The 27,222-nt window shown below is 44.8% G+C and overlaps 3 protein-coding genes across 5 annotated transcripts; 1 reads left to right on the top strand and 2 right to left on the bottom strand.

The window, feature by feature from the left end:
- Nucleotides 1-72: 72 nt before the first annotated feature.
- Nucleotides 73-3,812, bottom strand: LOC120706254 (probable glycosyltransferase At3g07620). 2 transcript variants are annotated; one of them, XM_039990850.1, is made up of 7 exons: nucleotides 3,392-3,812; nucleotides 2,904-3,026; nucleotides 2,616-2,654; nucleotides 2,448-2,537; nucleotides 2,223-2,353; nucleotides 1,430-1,778; nucleotides 73-1,213 (listed from the first exon to the last, which is right to left on the bottom strand). In XM_039990850.1, the coding sequence occupies exons 1-7, from the start codon at nucleotides 3,665-3,667 to the stop codon at nucleotides 533-535; spliced, it is 1,689 nt and encodes a 562-aa protein (XP_039846784.1). In that variant the 5' UTR covers nucleotides 3,668-3,812; the 3' UTR covers nucleotides 73-532. The 2 variants fall into 2 exon arrangements, with proteins under 2 accessions (XP_039846784.1, XP_039846782.1); XM_039990848.1 differs by having other exon boundaries at nucleotides 2,223-2,356.
- A 1,135-nt stretch (nucleotides 3,813-4,947) lies between these two features.
- On the bottom strand, nucleotides 4,948-7,875 carry LOC120706255 (RNA exonuclease 4-like). 2 transcript variants are annotated; one of them, XM_039990852.1, is made up of 2 exons: nucleotides 7,757-7,875; nucleotides 4,948-7,234 (listed from the first exon to the last, which is right to left on the bottom strand). In XM_039990852.1, the coding sequence occupies exon 2, from the start codon at nucleotides 6,267-6,269 to the stop codon at nucleotides 5,298-5,300; it is 972 nt and encodes a 323-aa protein (XP_039846786.1). In that variant the 5' UTR covers nucleotides 6,270-7,234; nucleotides 7,757-7,875; the 3' UTR covers nucleotides 4,948-5,297. The 2 variants fall into 2 exon arrangements, with proteins under 2 accessions (XP_039846786.1, XP_039846785.1); XM_039990851.1 differs by having other exon boundaries at nucleotides 4,948-6,309; nucleotides 7,757-7,856.
- A 14,255-nt stretch (nucleotides 7,876-22,130) lies between these two features.
- On the top strand, nucleotides 22,131-26,445 carry LOC120706256 (serine/threonine/tyrosine-protein kinase HT1-like). The gene is made up of 3 exons (XM_039990853.1): nucleotides 22,131-23,102; nucleotides 25,282-25,737; nucleotides 25,862-26,445. The coding sequence occupies exons 1-3, from the start codon at nucleotides 22,716-22,718 to the stop codon at nucleotides 26,144-26,146; spliced, it is 1,128 nt and encodes a 375-aa protein (XP_039846787.1). The 5' UTR covers nucleotides 22,131-22,715; the 3' UTR covers nucleotides 26,147-26,445.
- The last annotated feature ends 777 nt before the right edge of the window (nucleotides 26,446-27,222 follow it).

Genomic DNA, 27,222 nt, shown 5'->3' on the forward strand with positions numbered 1-27,222 from the left:
AGACACGAGGGACTGAGGAAAAAAGGGACCAGTTTCCACACAAAAAGGTAAGACGGGATAAGTTGCGACAGATTACTCCTCACAAAAGCAAACTTGCTTTCTTCCTGTTTTTTGGCCAGTTACAATGTTTCCAGATCTCGGCATCATATCCCGTCCCCCAGTTAAAAAGAAGGAAAGGATTTTAGAATCTTTCAGAAAAAGAACGTCTTCACATGGTTACCAATCTTCGCTTACCAGCTTTCCTCAACACTTGCATCAAATTGATCCATCCGAGAAATTACCAGTAATGCAAAACTTACAAATTCTAAGCCGCTCCTATATGCAACTGTCTATTATCCACAGATTATGTCAGGTTCTATTGTCAGATTGCTATCTCCAATCATAACCTTAGTAACAGCTGCAGTGACCAAACCACCATCCAAATAATACCACATCAGCTGCTTCCTTCAGACCAAGGTCACACACCAGAAATGGATCAGCAGAGAGCCAACCATCACATGAAATTGAGGTATGTGGAGGATAGGTTTAGGTTCTAATCGATTTGCATCTGATTTACTCTGCTAAACCAAACTGAGTGTAGTATCATGTGGAAAATGTCGTACTTGATGGGATTTGGATGCCACAGAAAATGCTTCTGCACCCTTTTCACATTTGATTGCAGGGTGATGTACTGACTCTTGGGTATTGCAAGCAGGATCTCCTTCAGTTTAGGTACATCCCTCTCTGGTACTACCACAGAGAACGCACTCCAGTTGAGTGCATCGTCGAATGGAAGCACAAAGTTATCGGCAATTATTACTGGAACACACTCATAGTATATTGCCTCAACTATCCTTGGGCTATTTACCTCGTATCCCATGGGACAGATACAGTACTTGCTCGACTTCATATGCTGAACATAATTCCTCCTCCTAGTGATTCGGTGTGGCAGCCGACTGTATATTCTCATATCTGCGTCCTTGTCGCCCCAACACTTGAGAAGTACAGGTCGAACTCGACCGTGCATCTGCCCTGCAAAGAAGGCAAGGATAGTTCTCTGCGCAACTGGTCTCCCCCCAATATCTCTTAGAGGTCTTCTTGGTGCTCTAAGAAATGTTTCTGGAAGGGAAACATCTTTACCACGTATAAAAATTCCTTCAGAGAGGTCTGCGTTGCAGAGAGCTTTAATTGTGTTCTTCCGCAATTCATCATGCAATTTGGTTGTGTAAGGCCCCTGCAAGAAAAGACAATGTCAGGAACATAAGTTGGTTTCAAGTTTCAAATGCAAATCTCTGGTTTACTGAATAATTGATCAAAGATTTTCTATAAAAAGTTGATCAAATAAGCGGAAAAAATGGCATTAATTAAAATCCATATTTTTTCGAATAAAAATCCATATTTATATGATGGTCATTCAAAGAAGAAGAAAAATACAGTGTAGTAAACATACCCAGTCGTGACAAGCAACAAAAAAATGATCAGCTCCTTTTGTCCTATTCCAATATGGGTACTTGGCAGAGATCATGTCAATGTAATTTTTGATGAAGATAGACAGGGGCTCAATACTATTTGAGCCAGGCACATAAAGATTATGCTCCAGTTGACGAGAGCTATATGGGAGATAGAATAAATGGGCTCTATTTGGATCTCTCACAACAAAATTTTGGTTTGCCTCCATCAATTTCATGAACCACCCCTCAGATGCATAGATGCCTTTCAATTCTGGAGAATGAAAAATAGGTTTTGCTCCATCATGATATATGAAAACCTTGAGAAGTCTCTCCATCAGTTCATAACTCCTGGAAGGATGAGTTGAACACATTTAATAAGAACTTCTGACATGAAACAGCCAATGCAGCCCAACATACAAACAGTAGTGTGGTAAGTTAGAAACACAATGCATCATATTAGGAACTCAAGTTATCATTGCAGCTTCCTTTATTTGGTATTTCAGATCACATGCTACCAAACATCCAATGTACAGGTGGTTGGCAGAATTGTACATCATAAATGCAGGCAATTAACGAAGTATTCCAGTAAGATACACATGTAGCCGATAAAATAGAACAACTCCACTAAGCGATCCTAGTGTCAACTGTCAAGCAAATTAATAATTAGTTATCCTCATAAACGGAAGAACAAATAAGAATGTTGTTTATCACAGGACTGGGCCTTTCATCCTTGGTCAGGAATTATGAAACACATGAATTGCATGTAAGACAAGCGTCAAACCAATGTCTTACCTTTTAAACATGGACACATTCCGGAACAGGGGTGCATATAGATCAGGGTCATCCAATGTCAATGGTGCATTGGTGATATCTTTCTTTGCATATATAAGCTCTTTGTCAGCTGCTGTTGACCAAAGTGGTGCCTGCTAAATTCACAAGCCAAGAAAAGTATTCTTATGATATTGATTCCTAATACTAAGAACCTGAATTATATCCTAAAAGAGATAAAGCATCAACCTCTAGCCTTAGAGGCAGAACAGGTTTTCTGTCCATGTCATGTTCTCCATTGACATCAGAGCTCATTGTAGGCAAACCAGTAGAAATGGGCTTCACAAGTAAGGAGAATAAGAAAAAAAAATACAACATTTAGCTGCCAAACAATAACTCCCATGATTAGATATGTACCTCTTGGAGAAGAGGAGCTGGATCTTTTGGTGGATTTCCCTGAAGTGTCAGTAACCTTTTATTAGAAACTGTTAGAGAAAACATGATTTCCTTTTAAAAAGAACAGTGTCCAAGTGGTTTCCTATTTACATGAATTTGAAAAATAACACAACATGCAACAACTAAATGCACATGTATGTCCTGGAATTATGTTAAAAATAAATATATGCATAACTGGGCTAAATAGAGCATACCACGACATGCAATGACATTCATAGAAGAAATGTCAATTTTTGCAGTGATTGATACCTTTATCTCAGGACGTTCGGGTTCCTCCATTGAACCATCATCAAAATTCTCTGCAGGCGAAGGTGCCGGGACCAAAACCATAGAAGGGGCTGGTGTTGGTTCAATCTCGCCTGACAAATTACTCTGCAAACAGACAGTTCGTTTTATGCAATCAAATTTAATGGCATCCCCATTGGCTTTATTTAGATGCGCACTGAATATAAAGGATATTTTATAAGCTGCTACAAAATCAAGTTTCATTATAATCCTCAAAAAATGCTCTTAAAATATGCCATGATTATAACAGGGTTACACCTTATGTACTCGGGGCTTTAAAATTTGCCACCAAGTAGTGTTGATTTGCAATTGAAATTCGACGTAGATTCACCAAATTTCTCCTAGTAGACTAAATTTCCAACTAAGCAATGGCAAACATGCACCACGTATCCATTAAAAGGTTGCCATTTTTCTTTCCGAGCCTCCCCTTACAACAGAAACTCAGCACCTACCTCGCCGAGGGAAGAAAGAGGCGCTCCGGCGGCTGAAGGCGAGGCGGCGGCGGCGCCCGCGAAGCTTCCCACCACGGCCACCACCGTCTCCTCGCGGGTCCCGCCGGGGAGAGGGCCCACGAGGTAGGAGTGCCACCGGCTGGGATCCTCCGCGGCCGGGGCGGCGGACAGGAGGAGCACGAGCGCCGCGACAGCCGCGCAGGCCGCGACCACGCGGGGTCGGGACAGGAACTTGCGCACCGCAGGAGGATGCAGAGGGGTGGCGTGGTGCGGCATTGCGGAGGATTCAGCCGCAGGAGAAGTGGTACGGACGGCGGCGCTGGCCGCTGGGAGGACAGGGCGGACGGCGGAGTAGGGCGGGCCGCGGGGGGCGGCGACACGTCGGCGAGGGGTTCCAGTGCCGTCCGCGTGTGTCTCGGCAACTGGGGGAGACAGCGGCGGGAGAGAATCCGTTAATTACCGGTATTAAACGAAGTCAGATTGCAAAATAAATATTATTTTGCGAGATGAATCTAATAAAATCTCTGACCGTACGATTAGAGATTGGCCACTGTAGCATTACTGTAACTAATCATCGATTAATTACCATCATTAAATTCGTCGCGAAAAGTTACACTCATTCCTAAAAAGATTTTGTAAATAAATTTCACTTAGTACTTCATACATTGAAGATTCTCTCGTTGCACTACTCGTGCTACTGGTAACCAAACAGGGCCATTGAGGGTGTTGCCCTCGGTGCCACATGGTCAGTTTCCTCTCCATCCAAGATTTACCAGCTAACAAATCTTTTGCTCTAAAAAAAAAAGCTAACAAATCTTTTCCTGCCCTAAGAAAAGCTAACAAATCCTTTTCTTGTATAGCATTTGCAAGAGCAAGATGCATACTCCATCGGGCTCAAAATACATGTCATTCTATGATTGGTCAAACTTTTTAATTTGACTATCGATACGAAAGGCTATATAGATTGAAAGCTTAAGTTCGATGTTAATAGATTGATGAACATTAAAAATGCCTTGAAAATATTTAATTGCTTTTGTTTGAAATTTCATGTTGTGTGTAAATTACTAATAATCGAAGCTAGAGCTTATGGTCGACATCAAAATATTAAATGACAAATATTTTCAACCAGAGAGGGTCCTTGATAAGTTTAACCCTTTTTTAGCAACTAGCTAGGTTTATCTTTTTGAATGTCGTGATTTTATTTCTTAGGAAGGTCTCTATTAAAGGAAAATTTTAAATGAAACTAGAAATTAATTGTACCAACAAAAGTCCCCAGGAGATACTTTGGGCAAAGTAAAGAGGATTTATCCGTTAAATAACAACCAGCGAACACTTCCTTACTTAAACTGGCGCGGTACACAATTCAAAACCTTGATTTAAAAAAGTTTGGACTTCTAACTTGAGCCTCAATTTGAAAGCTAACATTTTGCTAAGTGGCAAAAGTTTCGGGGGGGGGGGGGGGGGGGGGGGTTGCCTAAGACAGTATTAGCACTATGGGGAAAAATATTGTGTCTCCATGGGCATTCACAAAAGTACCAACGAATTGAAATGACAAATGAGCTCTGAAACAACACTTACATGTGACTTTCTCATTCCATACTTATTTTGCCTAAGATAACAGATTAACAGTGACACTCGTACTATTGATGCATCGTGGATCATATTACTACTCGATCATACACGCGTATATATGGAACGGATCCAAATCCTGTCGCTCATCCGCCCCCTCGATCGATTATACGGATCGGATGGGTCGCACACACTTTACAAGAGCTACTAGATAGATAGAGCAATTCTTTGAGCCGGAGCTGACGCATGGCTGATCGGTGCAGAATCATATCCGTCCGCGTCGTCGTCATGGGACGACGTGATGACGCATAGCACTGCCGGAGCTAGCCATGGCTGGCTAGTCGTCGAGGCACCAGCAGTGGTAGTCCGGCGTGGAGAGCTGGAGCAGCTCCTCCGGCGTCATGCGCTCCAGCTCCCGCTGCCTCCACGCCGGGAACGCCTGCTCCGCGCTCGCCGCCGGCTCGTCGGCGCCGCCGCCGCGCCTGGGGTGCCGCTGCTGCCTCATCCTGTGGTAGAGGCGCATGGCGGCGACGCAGTCCTCGTAGGGGTCCTGGTGCCCCGTCTGGATGTCGTAGCCAAGGTAGGTGTGCGTGAGGAACCTGAGCGAGTTGCTGAGCCTGCTCGTCTTCATCAGCGGCGGGTACGTGGCCGTGTCGCGCTTGAGGTAGCCCGGGTAGTCCACGCCGAGCGCGTCGAGGTCGTGGTCCAGGCCGTGGCCCACCAGCAGCCTGGCCCGGCTGGTGCGCGCCTTCCACGGCTGCTCGCCGTTGAGCAGCAGCTCCTGCACCCGCCGCTGCGCGCTCTTCACCGTCACGCCGTCGCGGAGGAGGTGCTCCGGCCGGATCCCCGTCGTCTCGTACCGGTAGTGCGTCACCGGGATGAGCGGCTTCACGAAGGTCTCGAACACGATGGTCTCCTGCTCGTCGACGACGCACACCCGCGCCACCACGTCCAGGGAGCCGTCGCTGCCGGCGCCGACCATCTTGCAGCCCAGCGCCAGCGCCCGCCCTCCTCCTCCCTGCGGCGGCTGCGGCTGGTGGGGCAGCCTCGCCGTCGGCGGGGTGCGCGAGAGCTGGCAGTCGCGGTGGGCACGGAGCGCGGCGGCGCCGGCGAGGACGCGGAGGCAGAGCTTGCAGCCGCGCGCGGCGAACTCGCCGGCGCAGCCCGCGGCCATGGGCAGCGTGGAGCCGCCGGCGCCGAGGTGGTCCCTGAGCGCCTCGAAGGAGCTGCAGTGCTTGCCGCAGACGCCGCAGCGGGGCTCGTGCGGCGAGTGCCGCGCCGCCCGCATGTGCTCCACCAGGTGCTCCATCTTGTTGAACTGCCGGAAGCACGCCGCGCACTTGTGACGCCTGCAATCACATTTTGCAAGGGTTGGTTAGTCTGAGACATTGCACAATTTATCTGTCTAATTGTGCCATCAAAAGCATGGATTGTCATCGGGCAACCTTGCACAAATGTCACTCTACTGAAGTACTGACTGAGGTACTCATATCTTCGAGCTAGCCGGTAGGTACTCGTGGGATTGGATTGACATCCAAAATTCAAAAGAAGAAATCCAATTGATGTCCAATTAAATAAAGTATCCATCCAATCCAATCCTAACAATTAGTTTTCAACATATCCAATCCAGCTCCCCTTAATCCAAATCCATCCAATATAATCCAAATCCAAACTCGTCGCCGGCAAGGAAGCTGCACTGCCTTCCTACCAGCTTGCCGGCTCACGCCGCCCACACCGGCCGCCGCTGTTGGACCGCGACACCTCCGCCTGCGGCTCGCCTACTCGCACTGGTTTCTGCTCGCCCGTAGCCTGCCGCTCGCCAGCCTCCGTCCGCGGCTCGCCGGCCGTATTACGTAGGTGGCCTTGAAGCAGTAGTACTGGCTCATCATCAGCACCACCGAAGCCAAGCTAGCACTAGCAATGAGGTGGGTAGTAGTAGCAGCAGTGACGCGGCTGGTAGCACGAACGCGGTGCGCAAGGGTAGTACTTGACCGGCGGCCAGTACGAGCGCGGCGGCGGCGGCCTTGGCCTCGGCGGGCATGCCGTGGCCGCGGCGGCCGCCACCAACGTCAAGGCTAGCAACGAATGGATCCTCGACTGCACCGCCCACGACAGCGACATCTACTGCAGCACCTCGCACTGCTGCACCAGGGACGGGCCCGCCGCACCAAGGGTCCGCCGACTCCTTTGCTTGCTGCTCGATCCCCCCACCAAAGACGCACGGTGGCGAGGGAGAGAAGTTCGTGCGGCTAGCTCTGTACATCACTCTCTTCTCTGTGATCCAACAATATTTAGATTAACTTCTAATTTTTATCCTGTAGAATCCAATCCTATTTGATCAAAAATAAATGGATATCCATATCCAACTTGATCCAAATCCAACAAAAGATAAGTGCCAAAATCCAATTGGATTTGGATCACGTCCAATCCATTCCAGGAGTACCGGTAGGGATCCACATGTTTAGCTTGGTAGGAGCATAGCATATTTTTGTTGCTTTTCAAGATTTCGAAGCATAGATTCAAAGCGTGTGGTATATATGTCAGTCATTCCGTGCCTGTCAGAACATGGTAACATTTGGCTCGAGAAATGTGTCTATAACGAGTGGGCCATGCGGCAGATGTAGCCAGTGTTCCATACATGATGTCCCTTTGGATATTAAGAGTTTTATGGACACAGTTATCTAGATAACCACACTTAACCTGACCACACTTTGTTGGGAATTTAATGAAGAAATTCAGAATGTGAAGGATGCAGAAAACGGAGGCATGATCTGAAGAGCAGCAGTAGCAACTCACCCATGAGCATCGGAGGAGCTATCCATTGTCAGTCCAGTCAGTTGGTCACCAACAAAACTCTATGAACCGGTCGACTGGTGGTCGGTCGAGCTGTCGCGGTGAAGGCTGCGCACTGGTGCCTGGCTATTTATACGCGGGAGCAACCGAGTGGAATCGGATCCTCTCTCTCGCCAGTGTGTTGTCATTGCGATCGATCCACACATCATATCCGCCGGCTTGTTCCTTCGCTGAATAATCTTTCTGCAGTGTGTGGCATGCAAACGTTGTTCTAGGACTACCACACTGCTACCCACAAACAGCACATCACACTTTACTTTCCATGAGATGTAACAGCATTAGTGCCGGCATTACCGTGAAAGTTCAGAAAGGATCTGATTACTTGATATTGCTGCAGTTCTTTGTTCCTTCTCTGTGTCAGCCCATGAATGAATGAACATCACTGTTCTGAAAAAAGTAAGAAATCTCTCTGAAAAATCAGCGCATGGTAGGGTGCAAAAAGGAAAATTCAGAGTTTCTCTGCAGGATTTCGTCCATGGAAGTACCTTAACTCATCTGCAGCTGCAAAGCAAACTAAGGATTAAGTACTTTCTTTCCCTAAACTGATCTGTCGTCAAGAAAGCTCGAACAGCATTGTGTCAGTCATCAGGCATCGCCACCGTTCTTTTATCCTTTGCCTACTTTTCTTCTACAAAGACGAAGGATGCTGCGACTGTGCACATAGGAGTTGATAGTTTCAGACCCTGTTTGGTTACTATAAGTTTCTGGACTTATTTTAGTCTCTGGGCTAAAATTATAAATCTTATCCTATTTGGTTTGAGAGATTAGAGGGACTAAAAATTATTAAATGAAGCTCACAAAGTACAAAAGTGTCCCTAATATGCAGTAAATGAGGGTGAGGGGGACCGCAGGGGCACCATCTCTATGCATGCATGCAAACCGCCGGGAGGGAGGGGGTGAGGGTGGAGGGGGGACCACAGGGCTAGGCTAGAATCCTAGCAAAAGAAAGTCCCAATAAACTTCTCTTGAGAATCTTTTTTATTTTAGACTCTAACGATTTTTTAGCCCAAAAAAATCCCACCTGTTTGTTTGTTTAGACCCATAAGTCCCTAGAACTTTTGCATAAGTCCTTTGAAACAAACAGGGCCTCAGACACGGGTTGGAAGGCTTCCTGCATCTACTAGCCTTGCCTTTTAATTTAGGTTCCTGTTTGAAATGGTACTCCGCTGTCAGCACAACTCCAGTTAGGGCAGTCTCAACCCAGACTCTACCGTGGAGTCTAAGGCTCCTATTTATTGTGTTTTGCTGATGTGACAGTATATTTATGGAAGAGAGATGGAGAGAAATCAGACTCCAAGTCTTATTTAGACTCCAAGTCTTCACGCAAATCAAGAATGAATGTGAGAGAGACAAGTGGGTCATATAAACCAAAGTAACACACTTTACATTGGAAAGTATAATTTCTTGTGATGGAGTCTTTGAGGCTTAGACTATATGAGTGGAGTCTGCATTGAAACTGCCTTTACTTGCGTTTTTATCAGTTACCACACATTTACTCAACTCTCAGTCAGACAGTTACTACACAGAAGTGCAATGCAACAGACTCTAGCCTAGAATGCAGGGAGCACAGATCGATCAGTCGCTTTTGCCAAGAAAAAGAAAAGACAGATTCCCCGGTCAAAAGAAGGGTTTGGAAAAAGCGCCAACAGGGACGGATCGATTGACAGATTCCGTAGATTCAGATGCGATTCCCCATCGGAAATCTTTTTAGCCCAAAAGGAAGAAGGGGGGAAAAACACGGCGAACAATGGCAGAGAAAGAAATCGCTGGCTGGATCTTTCTGGCGCCGAGGTAGGGGATAATGCCGTGAACATACCCTTGGCTTTGTGACGGGCGGATGAATCCGGATGGGAACGCGGCATATATCTTTGTTGCGTGTGCGTGCGTCGTGGGTGAGCGGCCGCGTGCGTGCTGATTGGCAACGGCAAGGGAGGAATGCGATCGAGAGCGCCGATGCTCTCATCGCTTGCTGCTTTGCCCGCTTTGCTCGATCGTGCCGTTAGGAATAGATTCAGAAAGCAGCTAGCGGAGATGTTTTTTTCCTTTTTCTTTTTTTGACATGATCGCAACACGACGCGGCCTTGGCATTCGGCATGTCAGGTAGCTAGAGGTGGTACCATAGCCCTAGCCTTGGCATTTTCTTTAACGGTGACAGGGGAGAGCATCTCTATTTAAATTGTATTCAAAAGTTGTGGCAGACAAAATAAAGACATTATTTATAGGGAACATGAGACAAAACCCTTGCTTTGTTAATTTTTGAAAAACCGAGCTAAAACTCTGATAACCTACCTAGCTAAACTAGATTCCAAACAACACACACAAAGGAAAATTGTGACATAACCACATATAACAATACTATATCCTAGCATAAGGATCAAACTATGGCTTAATCCGTAAATAACACAACCACATTAATTAGAAGCTCCAAATTGTAGCAGCAACCACATCATCGCACCATGCGCAAGTTCAAGAAGTCCATCTCCGAGGCAATGCATCCAACGAGGACTTGACGTCAAGATGCTAACATTGCTCGATCCAACTATCAGTGTTTTATCGACAAGCTTACCTATCTAGGGATACCCTAAGGGGAACGTATCAGGTGCAAATCAATCTCTCTGTGCAAACTATGAAAATTCCAATCTGAGTCATTAGATCAACATCCAAGAGATATGGGGGATTGGGTAATTTTACAATCTGGACCCATCCTTAGATTGGGTAATCACAATTTTGCAAATCCCCCTCCCACCTCTCTGCGCCCATCCCCTTGGATGTTGATCTGATGGCCTATATTGAAGTTTTCATAGTTTACACAGAGAGGTTGGTTTGCACCTGATATATTCCCTACTCTAAGATAGTAAATTGTAGGCAAGGAGCTGCCGAGATCAGGCGATAGTGCAAGCAACACATGGTATAGACAGGTTCGGTCCGTGAATAGTGTAATACCCTACGTCCTAATAATGGGTGATTTGTATTGCCTGAGGATTGTGTGTGATGGCGTATACTTTGGAGGGATCTCTGTCCGCCCTTATATAGTCTGGGGGACATGGTACATGAAACTCTAGATCGATATGAGACTAGGAGTCATTCTCGAATACTACTAGAGTAGTTTCCTTCTATTCCGACTAGTTTTAATTGTACACGAGTACTTTACATGACGCATGGATATTTTTGACATGCCCCATCTCATATCTCGTGCAAATCTGTGCCACGTTAGGTATCCCGTGACCTCACGTCTAACACAGAGCTGTTGGTTTTCACCTGGAGAAAGTAAAGCCGCAGATCCACGAGCAGCAGCGTGACCGGAGGGAGCGCAGATCCATGGTTGGTTCACATACATCGATGCACCGGCTGCACGCGGATCCATCGCTTTTAGCACGCGTGTCGGTGTCGCCGCCAGCTGTGTGCGCTGCACCCGTGCGTGCAGGGTCATGATCGGCGTTAGTGACACCCGCGCACAATGCAATTGATGACCGGCACGAGCAGTGACGACAATGGTGTGCACCACAGGGGCGCAACTGCAGCCGCCGCCCGTTGGCTAGTGGTTATGGCTGTAGAGCTCGTCGACGGGTCACTGGTGGTTGTGGTTGCGATCGACGTAGACCGGCGTGAAGCTCCAACAGTGGTGGCACCACGAGCTGCTCTACATGTGCACCGACGTCGGCATCGCGCGTCGACAGTGGCGCCGACGAGCTCCGCATAGATCCGGCCCACCAGACGGTGCCGGATCCGGTCCCTAGATCGCCGAATCTGCAGCCCGAAACACCACCTCCAAGCTTGGCGCCGATGCGGCGAAGGCCAAGGGCGGGAGCACCCGAGGCTTACGGGAGAAGCCCCACCACCGCTTTCCTAGTAGGGACATAGGCTTCCGGTGCCCTGCTTCAGCGGCAGCGATGTGGGGAGGAGCCTTGGCATTTGGCATGTCAGGTAGCTAGCGGTGGTAACGGAATATGATTTTGGTGGTCTCTTCACCGTCTAACTTAATCCTTATATATTTTAGCACAAAATTGTATAAGACATGAGCTCGATCCTAAAAGAATCTGCCCTTAGATTATTTAAGCTAAATTTTAAAGCTCTTAATATGACATAACTCGGATCTAGTCTTTCCCTCAACGAGGCACATGTGGTAACTTCGTCAATAAATCACTAGCTTTCTAATATAGATACTGTATATACACAAATGTGCTATTATAACGGTGTGGTAATAATGATGTCAAGAATCAGGAAGAGTTAATTGCAAAAAAAAGGATAGTCTGGGTACAAATATATCGATATATAAAAATTTGAAAATACTACAAATATGTTCATTGATCTATTGTGGCTGGGATTGGGTCCTCAACAGCAATGACCGGCATGCAGCAGATGTCACGCCAGCATGAATTGCAGTTGTCTGACTCGATGAGGCGGTGTTGTATGATCTTTTGCTGCTTTGTGTCTGTTTGTTTTCCCTCCTTTTCTTTCTTTCTTTTTTTTTTTGAGAGAGAAGCTTCAAGATAAGCCTCACATATGGGGCTAGTAGAAGGGTGTAGACGGGCTCGTTTAGAAATTCTCTGGTGAGAATGAACGGTTTGGAGGCCCAATACAGCCCATTTTTATTGGGCCACTTTGGACTCTGGAGCAACAAGGTGCCACGGTACTTGGCTTCCCTCCTGACTAACTCGCAGCAGGCAGCACCACTCAAAAAGACTAACTTTGCAGCGTGTGGTGTAATAAAAACAAAACTTGGCTTCCATCCTGTATTCATGGATGTAAACGCTTTACATTGAAGAAAATAGAACACTCATCTTCCTCTCTCTCTCAAAAAAAGCGAGGTGCCACAGTAAAAGAGGGGAAAATGATCCGAAAGCAGATGAAAGGAATCCTCTCCAGAAGGCTATACAAAACACTAAAAAAAGTAATCCTCTAAGAAAACAAACAAACAAAAAAAGGAGCATCATATTCATATCCCGGATGGCTTGGCGCTGGGGCCGCCGACACGCGTCTCAGAACCCGACCGAGCGACCGACCACGGAACATGGTTGGCATTGCAGGACAGACGACACAGATCAGAGCAGCAGGCATTGCACGACGCATTGATCACTGCTCCATTAAGCTAAGCTGAATCCCTGCAAAGCTTGCCCGTGACCTCCACGTCGTTCTGCCCTCCTCTGACTGTCTAATCTCATCAATTCGTCACAAGATAACCAGCTAGCATGGCTACCGGAAGAAGATCAGATTGTGTCATTGCAAAGGTGTTCCTCCGACATGCCACAAGGGTGGCTGTCCCTGCCAGGCCATCTCGCTATGTCTCCCTGAACGCATGCGCCGGGCCACCACCATCCACTACACCACCTGAATCCGAATGAATTGGCCATCCTCATCAGATGCTCGTGTCATCAAGATCGGCCAACCTAGCGCCGTACTGTACGTGTCGCCGCTGGCCCACAGGCCACAGAGCCACAACACACCAGCAATGGAAAATCATTGAACGAAATGGCCTGTCGGAGCTTTGCCTGGCGATTTTCAGAGTCCAATCCAGGCAATGTTTGGCTACAACTCTGAAATTTTTTTCAAAAAAACACAAATATATGCATGGAATACTAAACGAAGTTTATTTGCGAAGTCTTTTCATGGATAGGTGTAACTTTTCGAGACGAATCTAATGAGCCAAATTCTACCATGATTGGCTACAATGATGCTACAGTGCCCGCTCCTAATCATCCTCCAATTATGCGGTCAAATGCCTTATTAGCTACAGCACGTGCTACAGTACTATAATTGTGGAAATTGTTTTGTAATTAGATTTTATTTAATACCTCTAATTAGTGATCAAAGAGATAAAAAATTTTCATGAAAACTTTTTCACCCCTAACCAAACAAAGCCCCAGTGTAATCGGGATGCACTTGCCATGGTAATCGATGATGACCACTGAATTTTTATTAGCTGCAGGATCACTCTTGCAAAGTTCAGCAGATCAAATGCTCCGCCGTGCAGTGCAGAGCCAAATGGTGGGTCTCTTTCTACCGAATGGAGAGTAGAGTAGGAGCAAGCTATCCGTGTGCAGGGGATACGTGTGCCGTACGTGGTTTTCCTGCAGCTCGATCGGAGCAGCAGGAAACCAAAACCAACCTTGATTGCTTTGGGGGGTACTAGAAGAACTAGCCGTCGATCGGTGTGTAGCTACTAGGCTGGCGTGGCTCGTGAGCGAGCAGATACAGAGCAAAGCCTCTGTCTGTTCAGTCCGTGAGCCCTCCGTCCTCCAGGCTCGCCTTCCACCTGTCAACTTCCGTCTAAACGTGACCATCGCGCGCTGCGCTTTTGCACATGCAGCCGCCGGATATTCCGATTCTCTACTGCCATTTGAGCAACAAAAAGGCATCCATTCAGACAAATGTTTCAGCTCAATTTTAGCGAAATCCGAACCGGATTGTTCATCCAATTCATGCAAAATTAAACACTCCTCGTAGACGACGTGATTAAGCGTGCGGAGTCGATTGGGAAAATTTGGTAGCATTTTGTCCGGACCTAGAATAATAGATACAACAAGAAATTTATGATAGGTATAACAAGAAACTAGAAAAGTTATTTCCCATAAAAAAGAGACTAGAATTTATTTGGGATCGGGAACTAATTACAACAAAATAAATTCATAATAGGTATAATAAAAAATCGGGAATCAATTTATGAGTCGAGAGATGTGGAATCAATCAGTCTCTTGTTGTACCAATTATTAATCTATTTTATTGTAATTAGTTTTGGCTCGGAATAAACTCCGGTCTCTTGCTGAACTTACGATGAGTCTGTTGTTATACCTATTATTCCCAGTCCGGAATAAATCCAACGTAACCGAACAAGGCTTAGTCCGGGCAGGGTTGTCATCTCTGTAGCTGCAAGCACGTTCATCTCCTCGGCCACGCACCGATCGCCATCGCCGTCGTCCCTGCTAGCACCCCCGGTTCAAAGTGGCGCCGGTCTTCCCGTGAACTTGAGCTAGCTACCATCATTCATCATGGATCCCATCCCGGCACCGTCAGCCAGCAACAACACAACAGCTAGCACTAGTAGCATTACCGGGGTCGCTTTTGCTGATGATGAAAAAAGATCAGGCCGGCCGGCCGGCTGCACTTTTGCCGCTCCGGCTTTCTCTCAAGCGCGTCCGATCCGAAAGCGATCCGTGCGAGACCGTGACCGGGGGAGCTGATGGTGATGAGCGTTTGGCCTTTCTGGAAAAGGAGACAAAGCGCGCGGCGCGATCGGTTGACAGGTCAGACTGGTCACACTCCTCGCGTCGCGCCCCATGTTTGTGGCTAGCTTTCCGCGTGGCTGCGCTCTATTCGACCGCTGTGAATCAGCCAACCGTGGTGTCAAATTCACAGTAGAACTTCAGTACTGCTACTGCTAGTTACTACTACTGTAATACTAGCAGTTCACAGAAGCTAGCTAGGGTGAAAAAATCAGCACGGGGAGACGACGAAAGATAGGATAGACTGATGGAGATTTACAATCTGGAGTAGTAGGAGTAGTTCACACAAGCTAGCTAGCTAGGGTGAAAAAAATCAGCATAGGATGGAGACTACCATCTGCACTGTAAAATCGTCGCTGTGGCTAGTTTTACGGTCGTTCATTTGCTTTTGGGGGGAGAGGTATCGTGAAGTACTTAATAATGGAGAAACAAAGTTTGATACCTAGCTGGAGTAGGTGCTAAAATTTCTCTACCTGCTTATTAGGTGTAATTTGGTGGTGCATGCATGCCTCATGGCACTTTTCGACAACCATAAAAAGGCTCGGTTGCCATTGTTGGATCTCCCTATATACAGCCATTAGAAAGGTTTTGAGAGAATTTTTTTTGAAATATTAATATCACCCCCATGTTAACATTATTTCCTTTTTGCATGTAGTCTGCAACTGTTTTGATTTTTCCTAGGGAAATTAAATCCGTTTTAAATGTTCATCACAACGTTGTAGACCTTTCATGTATTAGTAAAAGAAGCTTATTTTGTTTTAGAGGTGCTAACCCTCACTTAAAAATATGATATTTTAGTTCAAAGTATCTAAAACTATTAAAAAGATCTGAATTCATAAAAATTGCATTTTGGAAAAATCAGCTGCTCTACCAAAAACGTAGCGGTAATTGTGGGAAACGTGACAAAATTGTATTTTACATGCAACCCAAATGGCATTTACCGTAACATTCTTGAACTAATAAATTCTTTGTGACACATTTTCTAGCTCTGGTTCTTTTGCAATGTTTTGTTTTTGCAATTTAGCTCTTTATAAAATCTGCACATTAACCATATTTCCATCTTTTACAAGGGAAAAAGAATGAACCACTTCTCTCTGCTCGTGATATATAACAAGGGAAAAAAATTAATCTGTTACTTTGGAGTTTGAAGCAAAATCATGTCACATGTTACCGTGCGCACACTTGAACTCAACTTGGTTTCTTTTGTAGGCTTTTCTTGCGACGGTACGTACAAGCCCATCCCATACTGTCCACTACTAATTGGAGATATATGTCCACTAGTTTTTAGCTATTTTAGTTAACTTGCATTGGTCCCCACAGCAGCTAGTCATATTTGTTATCATTATTAGGATGATACTAAAGTTGTTTATTCTTCAGAAATAATGATAATCTGGTTTACGCGCAAACCGTCCCTTTCAAATATTCTTAAGCCGGGTATTGTTTTATATTAGGGAAAAGGGACTACATGACACATCCTGCATGTGATTGGTTGGAAGTTTGAAGAAAGCCGCACATGATGGGTGGGGATGTCGCGCGCATGAGGGATGAGATAACGACATACGGCTCTCCAAGAACTTGACAAAAAGAAATATTCTTCAACAAGATATACACTGGCAATATTGATTGATTGAGAGAGAGAGGGGATCATTAACTTCTTTGTTGGTAACGCATTCAAAAGATTATGTTTTCTAATATATAAAGTTTTAGTTAACTAAATTAACTAGTAAGCAAAATACAATTACAACAGTCATATAAATCCCCCCCGACATCGTTAGATGCGAATACTCATATGCATGAACTCCACAGTACATATTTTGAGATTAACAAAGTTGTTGCCCACCATAATAATGTTGATGAGAACATTCCCTATTAATATAAAAATAACTAGCCACGTATCACACGTACTCCATCCATTCCACAAAAACTGTTAGTTCAGAAAATTTCATACATTATACTAATAGTAAAAAATAATCATGTTACCCATAGTTAACTATAACAGTTGTGATTGAAGACCTGGTTATTTATTCGGTTTCCTCAATCTTTAATAAATGCAAATGCATTAGAACTAGAAAAGTAGCATCTACTTAAACATTTGATTAGCTCCATACTCTTCTCTATGCAATTATTTCTTAGTATTTGATATGCTTTGATTAGATGAATTTTACTACTATCTAAACGGATAATTTTTGCGGGTAAAATTTCAAGGCTAAACGAACCATTTTTATGGGACGGAGGGAGTACTGAGTGGGAGTCTCAGGCGAAGGTGAGTAGATTCCACAACCTAACTAAGCTTTTTTTTTCCTGTAAAAACTCAGTCACGTACAAAAAGTTGATTATCTACTGTAACAGGATCACCATCTCTTAACCGAATCAACACACAGTAGGGCTTAAAACAAACTGTTAAAACCTTATATATTAAGGACGAACTAACCACCGGTGGCGAAAGAGATCATTGAGAACGAAAAAAGAGAGTAGGTAGCTACTCCCACATAAGCAAAATGAGCTGATGTGACCATCATTAAATGAGGAAAGAGTATGTTGTTGTCTACTATCTCGCCTACTGCTCTAGCTCGTGCTCCTATGCAAAACAACATCAACTAGAGTACGTATTAAACATCACATAGATAGTTAAACAGACAGTATCTATCTAAACTGTTGTAAATTTATCTATTTAGTTGTCTGTATATGTCAAATAGACAGCAGCTGTCCGAACTATTATACATGACTTAAGGTGCGTGACCAGGATTCAGAGACGAGTCACCGGAAGTGGCACGTTTAATGATTTACCTAGTCAGATGATGGAAGCAGCGTACACCGAGTTCCGTTCCTTCCGTATGCTACGGAAATTACGGACGGGTGGTGGTTGTCCGAGTCCGACACCCAACAAGACAAAACAAGGCAAGGCCCAGGACCACCAACCCGTCTCGCTCTCCATCACCATGTGCCGGTCTGGCATGCGGCCTCCCTCTCCCTCGTGTACGCGCGTACACCTCCATGGACGGATCATTATTCATTGATCATATTGCTCCTGCGCGCTCGCGTACGGTAACTGGTGGGCCCCTACCAGCTGCATCTTCTCGTTAATATATTTGCTATATATCATCCCCCCCACACGCCGCCGGGATGCATGATGCTCTCGAGTAATCGATCGAGGAGTCCGTTGGGGGTCTATCAGGAGTCACATTTGTGGTACGTGTAAAAGTAGATGGTATTTTAGGTTTAAGCGTTGCACCCTTTTCGTGCAGCGCCTGCGTGTTATATATAGCCGGGAACAACCCTCGACGTGGTTTACATCACGGTGAAACAAACCCTTAACCAATCTTTCCTATTTACAAAGATTTGATCCTATCACAACAACTATTCGGTATAGGGTTTGTTTCCAAACGTGTGAACCAAGTTACAAACGTGTGAGCCAAGTTACAAGATACTTTACACTCCCTCTCAATCACAACTTATCTAAGTTGAGGTTGTTCTTGAAAAGCTCAAGTTGCTTGACAGCTATGGCTTGGTGAACCCATCTGCTACCTGATCCAAGGTTGAAACCAGCTGAACTTCCAGAAGCCCTTGAGAGACCCGTTCTCTGACAAAATGATAATCCACCTCAATGTGTTTTGTTCTAGCATGAAACACAGGATTGGCCGAGAGATATGTCGCCCCAAGATTGTCACACCAGAGACATGCAGACTTCGGTGCTTTTACTCCTAACTCTTTAAGTAGAGTTTGTACCCACATCACCTCAGCCGTTGCATTAGCCATGGACTTGTATTCTACCTCAGTGCTAGACCTTGATACGGTAGCCTGCTTTCGAGCGCTCCATGAGATCAGATTAGATCCTAGAAATACTGCAAATCCACCGGTAGAACGCCTATCATCAGTGCATCCCGCCCAGTCTGCATCAGAAAAAGCACTTACAAGCATAGACAACGATCTCTGTATCTTGAGTCCAACTCCAACTGTATACCTCAGATACCTTAGTATTCTTTTTACCACTGCCCAATGTACTGTGGTCGGCCTTGACAGAAATTGACACACCTTGTTGACAGCAAACGAGATATCAGGCCGTGTTAATGTCAAATACTGTAGAGCTCCCACGATACTTCTGTAATTTGTTGCATCAGACGCCCCTAGGGGATCACCATCAAATGCCGACAACTTCTCACTCGAGGACATTGATGTATTGGTTGGTTTACAATTCTCCATGCCAACTCTTTTTAATAGGTCCAGAGTGTATTTTTCTTGTGTAAGTAAGACCCCTTCACGTATCTTGTGAACTTCAATCCCAAGGAAATAGTGAAGATCTCCGAGATCCTTCAAGGCAAACTTAGCGTTCAAGTCCTTGAGCAGTGCAGCTGTAGCCTTGGAAGAGGAGCTTTCAACAATAATATCATCAACATACACAAGGAGAAACATAGTAATATTATGCTTACTATAGTAAAAAAAGGGAAGTGTCTGCCTTGGATGATTTGAAACCAAGATCCTGTAACTTCTGACTCAACTGAGAGTACCAAGCACGCGACGCTTGTTTTAAACCATAGAGAGCTTTGTCCAACTTACATACATAATGTGGCCTATTTTAGTCTTCATACCCAGGAGGTTGCCTCATGAACCCTTCTTCAAGATAGCCATGAAGAAACACGTTCTGAACATCTAGCTGTCGAAGAGACCACCCATAGGAGACTGCAATGGACAACACAAGACGAATTGTGGTGGCCTTGACCACCGGACTAAATGTGTCCTCATAATCAATCCCATACCTTTGTTTGAAGCTTTTTGCAACCAGGCGAGCCGGATTACACCATTTTAAGTGCGTGGTAGCTTGATTATTCATTAAAATAATAGTTAGCGCACTTAAGACGGTTTAATTTAGACAGGTCTGCTACAAGCGCCTGCGTGTTATATATAACCGGGAACAACCCCCGACGTGGTTTACATCACGGTGAAACAAACCCTTAACCAATCTTTCCTATTTACAAAGATTTGATCCTATCACAACAACTATTCGGTATAGGGTTTGTTTCCAAACGTGTGAACCAAGTTACAAACGTGTTAGCCAAGTTACAAGATACTTTACAGTACGGTATAGTATAACTAACCTAAGATTCGATTCCTCTTCCTCCAACAGTTCATACCGGCCATGCTAGCCCGATCTGTTTTTCTCTTAAAAATACGGTACAGACACAGACAACTATGATCTATGAACGTCGTCTATTTGAAGAAGAATTAGTTCGTAAATGCAGAAATTCAAACCGAAGAATGTGAAAAATCTGGGGTTTTATATATATTCCATGGGGCACGTGCTTAGAATTAGCCGAAATTGCCTTAAAAAGGAGTTAGCAGAAGCTGTTCTCCTGATCATGGATGTAATGTAACCACTGCACCTCCGGGCGCCACTGTCGGCATCATCCATCCATGGCATCAGCTTGTGGCACTCGGTTTTAGGAGCTGCTACCGGACAGCTGCAACCCTACCTGCTGCCAGGGAGGACTCTGGTCGAATGAGATGTGGCAGGGGCAAAATAGGAATTCATGGATGCCTTCTTTTCCGAATAAAATTAGAACTGGAAAACGAAATTCGCAGACCAATCATCAGAAAAACGCAAATCCAGCGATGGCAAAGTGGGTAGCGACAAATGAACGTTGCTTATATGCACGCGCTCTTCATCTTAATTCATACCCAACATCTAGTTTATGTCTTACTTTTACCAAACAGATTTATACTTATTTATTTACTTATTATTTGGAATAACGATGTTATTTGCGATAATGCACGCTTTTTGATGATTTGATGATATGATCCTGTCTGTCATGAAAAAGAATTTGTTTCTTCTACTTTGCTTCTAACCGTCTTGTTTGCGTTGCTCGCTTTCAGAATGACATAGAAAAAGGGAGCACATAACAGGGTGTCCCTTTCACGGAGCCGCCGGACGATGAAACCAAGTCCCTTTACACTATTTTGAGCAGTCAGGTTGGAACCAAATTCTAATAGTTAATCCACACGAAAATATACTGGGTAATGGATTAAGACGTTAGGACTAAACAAATGCAAGCCATCATTACGCTGCTCTAATAAGGAATAAAAAAGCCATATTTTGTGCGGGCCTACCATGTTGCCATGTTGCATCGATGACTATGATTTGAACGACGTTGAAATATTTGTTGCTTTCATGGTACCTGCATTTCTTCTTCTCGCGTTGAAGGAAAGCTTCAATTAATCCATGGAGCAAGTGAAGTAACAGGTCTCGAATTATCGTCGCTGTATGGAGGTGAAGCTTTATCCGCAGAGTTACTAGTTTAACGCGCATGGTTTTAGGGAAAAAATTAACTTGAAAAAGAACGAGGTGGATTTGTATTAAGAAGAAGCACAATCACCCAAAATCACTTGATAAGGATTTGAACTTGGATGATCTCGCTGAATAACTACACTCTCAAGTCTCAACCAACCAAGCTAGTTCGATTTTTTTTTTCGCAACCACGTCTGAGCATATTTTTAAGCTAGCTCGAATTCCTCGTATGTTTTCACATAACCCATATAGGCATTATTACACAGACGACCTCATAATTTGAAGGGAAGTATATACTTCGAGCAAATAGAAACAGCGGTATCTTTTAATCAAGTGTGAGATGAAACGCGTTTTTCTTCTTCAGGGGGTGTTTAGTTAGTGAAAATTTTTAGATCAAATGTCACATCGATTGTTTGACCAGATGTCGGAAGGGCTTTTCGGGCACTAATTAAAAAACTAATTTCAGAACTCACTTGAAAATCACGAGACGAATCTTTTGAGGCCTTTGACCGTGTCATTAGCACATGTGGGTTACTGTAGCACTTATGGCTAATCATATACTAATTAGGCTTAAAAGATTCGTCTCGTCATGTACATCCAAACTGTGTAATTAGTTTTATTATTTAATTATATTTAGTGCTTCATACATGTGTTTAAAGGGGAGGTGAAAATTTTTGGGAACTAAACGGCCCTCAGATATCCACCAAAGAGAGCTCTGTATCCGTACGGACATGTGTACTTCGTTCTGCGCCAAGCAGAAACTGTCACAGGATAATGAACCGTCACAGGATAATGATTCATCTCCTTCCTACGGTAGTGGCAGTACGGCAATTCAGCCACAGCTGAGCCGGGTCTCTCTCTCTCTTCCATCTTCTTTCTCTAGCGCTCGCGCTCTCTCTCTCTCTCTCTCAACAAAGCTCCCTGAATTGCATCGCATGTTACTCTTTCTTTCTCCTCGACCAAAACTCCAAAGGCCATCACTCTCTCCCTCTGCCCCCTCCTCAGGTGCAACGATCTGCCTTGCATATCCTCCTCCATCCGTTTCTAGTCCCATGCGTAATCATCTTTCGGGATTGAATCTCTCGATCTCCTGCCTCCCTGAGCGAGTCCGCTTCCAGCCAGTGAGAGAAATGTAGGCGCCACGGATCGCCCCAACTCTATCGGAAATCCAATCTTTTTTCAGCCCGAATCCGCCTCTTCCTGCCGTAAAGTTTGGATTTTAAGATCTCTGAAAAAAAAGTTTGGATTTTAAGAAGCTTCCGACGTGCGAGATTTCCGTCACCAGTCTCCAGAAGCTGGTTCGTCTTCACAGACGCTTCGGTTCGTTCGCATTGCTTCAAAGATCCATCCAAACTCTCCACGCCATTCGCACCCCGACGAGGCTGCGGTCGCTTGGGGGGAGATGAAGAGCCTGCAGTGCTTCAAGCAGAGCAGCGGCGGCGGCGGTAATGGTTGCGCGCCGGGGAAGCGGCTGGAGCGGCGGCTGTCGCTGGGCGAGTACAAGAAGGCGGTGTCGTGGTCCAAGTACCTGATAGCTCCGCCGGGCGCCAGGATCCGGGGCGGCGGCGAGGAGCTCTGGAGCGCCGACCTGTCCAAGCTGGAGATCCGGGGCAAGTTCGCCTCAGGCCGCCACAGCCGCGTTTACTCCGGCAGGTACGCAGGCCGCGAGGTGGCCATCAAGATGGTCAGCCAGCCAGAGGAGGACGCTGCGCTTGCCACCGAGCTCGAGCGCCAGTTCGCCTCCGAGGTCGCGCTCCTCCTCCGCCTCCACCACCCCAACATCATCTCGGTATGAACTTATTTCTGTGTTTTTTTTCCTTTCACATTTTCTAAATTTAAAAGCGATGTCTTTTAACTTTTACCGCGCAATTGTTCTTGTCATGGATTTTTTTTTTGAAACCCCACGACAGCTTTGCTGTTCGGCATGTATTGATAGAGTAGAGTTGTCATGGATTATCATTTAGTTGAGTGCCGGATAACCATCTTAGCAATTTTGGGTCATGTCTCTTTGCCTTTGCCACTAGTGTGACAAACTCTGTCCTGGGCCCTATAAAAAAAATACTGTCATGGGAAAAGTGGAATCTGGTGGGGACTCTTGGATCTGAGGTATGGAACTATTTTTGTGCATTCGTTCAGCTGAAGCTAAATTCATCGCCTGTGATGTATCCTGGTCCCATATGTTCATTTCTAGTGGAGTTTCTGCCTCCCACCCACTGCATGGTCCTCATGATCTAGCTCTTTATGTAAAAACACTTTGTTTGGAAACTGAATTTTGCCAACAGAAAAAAGGGAGAAAAGTTAGTATATGAAGATGCTTGCTGAGTTTTTGGTTTGGTTGGTTGTTACCTCTACAACATGCTGAACTATTACTCTTCTGAACACGTTTTTTCAGTCTGTTGCTGTCCCACGTCATTGTTCCTTTGTGGATCCAATCCGTGCAGCAGGCTGTAGGAGTTGTTAGGCTAACTGATCTTCACATTAAAGTTAAACCCTTTATGCTGTGCTTGGATTGGTGGAGGGATGGGGGCAAAGATAAGATACCTCTGGTGTGAGGCCATTTGTGCTTACCTACACAGTGACCTGACAAACATGGAGAGGACTTTTTCTATGGAACAGTATGAAATTGATGTTCGGGATAGTGAAATTATTGATGAATACATAAAATTTGACAGTAGAATTGTTCAGGAAAGACAAGTCTTCCTTAATGTGTGTCTTTTTTCATCTTTTATAATCAACCCCTTCGATCCATAAGCAGTGCTGTTAGTTGGTAATAGTACTTCTGTCAAATGATATCAATTTGTTTTCAGAATGTTTTTCTGGCACTATCTGTACTGCTATTTAGAGGAACCTTGCATCAGTTCACGTAAAAGTTAAGTAAATCGAGAACTCCGTAAACCCTGCTTCAACTATAGAAGTTGATTGACAAAAAAAACTTTGATTTAGCTATATATTGTTTCAATGTACTCTGTGAAAAGGATTTAATCTCATATGTCGATGGTGGAATATCTGAATATTGTGCACAATTGTGTTGAAAAAAGAGACTAATTATTTAGACTAATATGATTAGTTCAATCGCTATCTAGGGGTACCTTTTTGCTGGAAAGATGTGTATTGGCTTCATTGTGATGGTGGTGGGTAAAGAGATCCATGGGCCAATGGTTATATTGAGATTGTTATCCTTGCTTGATCAATCATGCTATCTACTGCACCATAGGTGATGTCATTAGATGCTTGGTTGGCAAGCTATGGAAACGATGGTCTCTTTCATTATATAGGAGGTGGACCATGGATAACATTAACATCCAAGCTTAGTTGTTTGCGCTTGTAGAGAAAAGTGTATCTTGCTAGCAATAAATAAGGGAGAATTGACACAGAGAGTGATAGTTCATGTACAAATAAACAGTCTAACTTTTTGTTTTACAAAATGACTGCTTTGTTCACTTGACCCCACAAGTCACATGGTTAAAAGTTTGCTTAAGCCTACATATCCGAGGAAGCTTGGGAATTCAATTGATATATCGATGCGAGTTGCAAACTTGCAATTCCATGTTCTCCAATGGCTGGCAAATCTCTTCAAGTTCTTTTTCGATAAACCTATCACCAAAATATATTAACTTATGTGAACTTGAGTGGCATGCTGCATATGATCACTTAAACGTTATTTGTTTCATGCTCTGTCCTATATTACACCTTTAGACAATTATGAGTTCATTTTGTTAAAGGGAACATATCAGGTCAACATCCAAGGGGAGTGGCGCAGAGAGGTGGGAGGGGGGTTTTGCAAAAGTGTGATTACCCAATCCAAGGGCGGGGTCCAGATTGTAAAATTACCCAATCTCCCACACCCCTTGGATGTTGATCCAATGACTCATATTGAAGTTTCCATAGTTTGCACGGAGAGGTTGGTTTGCACATGATACGTTCCCTCTGTTGGATATGCAGTTTTGTCTAATATCTTAGTTTTTCAGTTTGTTGCAGCATGCAAGAAGCCACCAGTATTCTGTATCATCACCGAGTACATGGCAGGGGGCTCCCTTCGTAAATATCTGCATCAGCAGGAGCCTCATTCAGTTCCCATCGAATTAGTGCTGAACTTATCTTTAGATATTGCTCGGGGGATGAGCTACCTCCACTCTCAGGGTATACTTCATAGAGACCTGAAGTCGGAGAATATACTTCTGGGACAAGATATGTCAGTCAAAGTGGCAGATTTTGGGATTTCATGCTTGGAATCACAGTGTGGAAGTGGGAAGGGGTTTACAGGAACCTACAGGTGGATGGCTCCAGAAATGATCAAAGAGAAGCATCATACTAGGAAAGTTGATGTGTACAGCTTTGGTATCGTCATGTGGGAGATTTTGACTGCTTTGGTTCCGTTCAATGACATGACTCCTGAGCAGGCTGCTGTTGCTGTTGCAGTGAAGGTATGGTTCTTAATACACCGACACAATGTTCATCTTCATGACTTTATCTATCCATGCGGAAGATCGTTTGCATTAACATTAAAATTCATCTATCAGTTTCTTCTAACTGATAAACCTTGTGCAGAATGCTAGGCCGCCACTGCCAGCTTCATGCCCAGTGGCAATAAGCCACATGATAATGCAGTGCTGGGCGACCAACCCTGACAAAAGACCGCAGTTTGATGACATTGTTGCGATCCTCGAGAGCTACAAAGAAGCCCTTGACGAGGACCCATCGTTCTTCTTGTCATACATACCACCTCCACCGCACCATAGCCACCACCATCATCATCACCACCACCACCACCATCAGAGCCTTCTTCGGTGCCTCCCTCGCTCCATGAGACGATCTGCATCTCTGAAAGTATGAGGCTCGACTACAGCCTTTGTTCATCGATGCAATGTACAATATGCACCTCTTTTCGAATTTCTTTGTTTCTCTATATGCGCGCGTTAGCCCTCTATTATGCAGCATTAGCATGCTATGGTTTAGTTTCTTCTTCACTCTTGTTGGTAAATTATTTCCGTCATTGATGCCTTGAGTAATGTAGAGGTTAGAGGCAGGCAGGCAGCTTCCGGTTATTATCTATGGATGCCATTTGCTTTGAGTGATGGAAAACTTGAAAGAGCCTCAGTAACTGTAATATAATTCAGCTCTTCCTTGGACTCTGTTTGTGCTTCTCGATTCCAGTTGTTATGGTACTCGTTGCAGTTTGCAAATACGTTTGCAGGCAGTAAATGAGTAGTGTGTCTGAATCGATTGGGTATTTGTTCGGAACTGAAAAACATGAACTGAGAACACTACGAGCGGCCAACGTAACCTATCTGCCTTTGGACTCAACCACATGAATACGCTTCAAAAAGATAGTGTGAGCATTCTGATTCCTGACAGTTAAAGAAATTAAAGCGAAGGTCCAAATCACTTCCAAACATCTTCACCAGTTCGGTTACTAACGATCGAGCAATGGGAAGTGGGTGGTCCGTGACTCCGCGTGTCGGATTGCTGGATTGAATTTCAAAAAAAAGAAAAGATTGCTGGATTGGGCCATGAATTTAGGTTTCTATATTTGGATTCGGAGTGGGCTTTTGAGGAGTTAGAGGCGGCGCCGGCCCGTTCTAGCTCCGACCCCAGTACCCAAATCGTTTTTTCTTCTTCCTCAGTTCTTATTTAGGCTCCGTTTGGCAATTGGCATAGCTTCGTCTTCTCTAAAACCGACGGTGAAGTAGCTTTTCTGGTGAAGCAGAAATTGTTTTGAAAATATTTGGCCTAACAACAAGGTAGAGGTGAAGCCGGTCGAAGCCCTATTTTACGACTTCGTCCCACCAGTGGAAGCTGAAATGAGTTTCATAGACGGCCTCAAGTCAAATCTGAAGCCGGTCAAAAAAAAACCCAGTTCGTCACAACTTAACTACAAACTTATCATGACAGCAATAGTACACGGTGAT

The sequence above is a fragment of the Panicum virgatum genome, chromosome 5K, assembly GCF_016808335.1.
Source record: "Panicum virgatum strain AP13 chromosome 5K, P.virgatum_v5, whole genome shotgun sequence".
In the NCBI taxonomy this organism is placed as follows: Eukaryota; Viridiplantae; Streptophyta; class Magnoliopsida; order Poales; family Poaceae; genus Panicum; species Panicum virgatum.

Bases quoted from the DNA above. Each gene is read 5' to 3' on its own strand.
- LOC120706254 (XM_039990848.1), bottom strand. From the start codon at position 3,667: ATGCCGCACCACGCCACCCCTCTGCATCCTCCTGCGGTGCGCAAGTTC. The intron at 3,027-3,391 runs GTAGGTGCTGAG...GTCTGTTTGCAG, and splicing joins CTCTTTCTTCCCTCGGCGAG to AGTAATTTGTCAGGCGAGAT. The intron at 1,779-2,222 runs GTAAGACATTGG...TCATCCTTCCAG, and splicing joins AATGTGTCCATGTTTAAAAG to GAGTTATGAACTGATGGAGA.
- LOC120706255 (XM_039990851.1), bottom strand. From the start codon at position 7,782: ATGGATAGCTCCTCCGATGCTCATGG. The intron at 6,310-7,756 runs GTGAGTTGCTAC...ATGTGATTGCAG, and splicing joins AGCTCCTCCGATGCTCATGG to GCGTCACAAGTGCGCGGCGT.
- LOC120706256 (XM_039990853.1), top strand. From the start codon at position 22,716: ATGAAGAGCCTGCAGTGCTTCAAGCAGAGCAGCGGCGGCGGCGGTAAT. The intron at 23,103-25,281 runs GTATGAACTTAT...TTAGTTTTTCAG, and splicing joins ACCACCCCAACATCATCTCG to TTTGTTGCAGCATGCAAGAA. The intron at 25,738-25,861 runs GTATGGTTCTTA...AACCTTGTGCAG, and splicing joins CTGTTGCTGTTGCAGTGAAG to AATGCTAGGCCGCCACTGCC.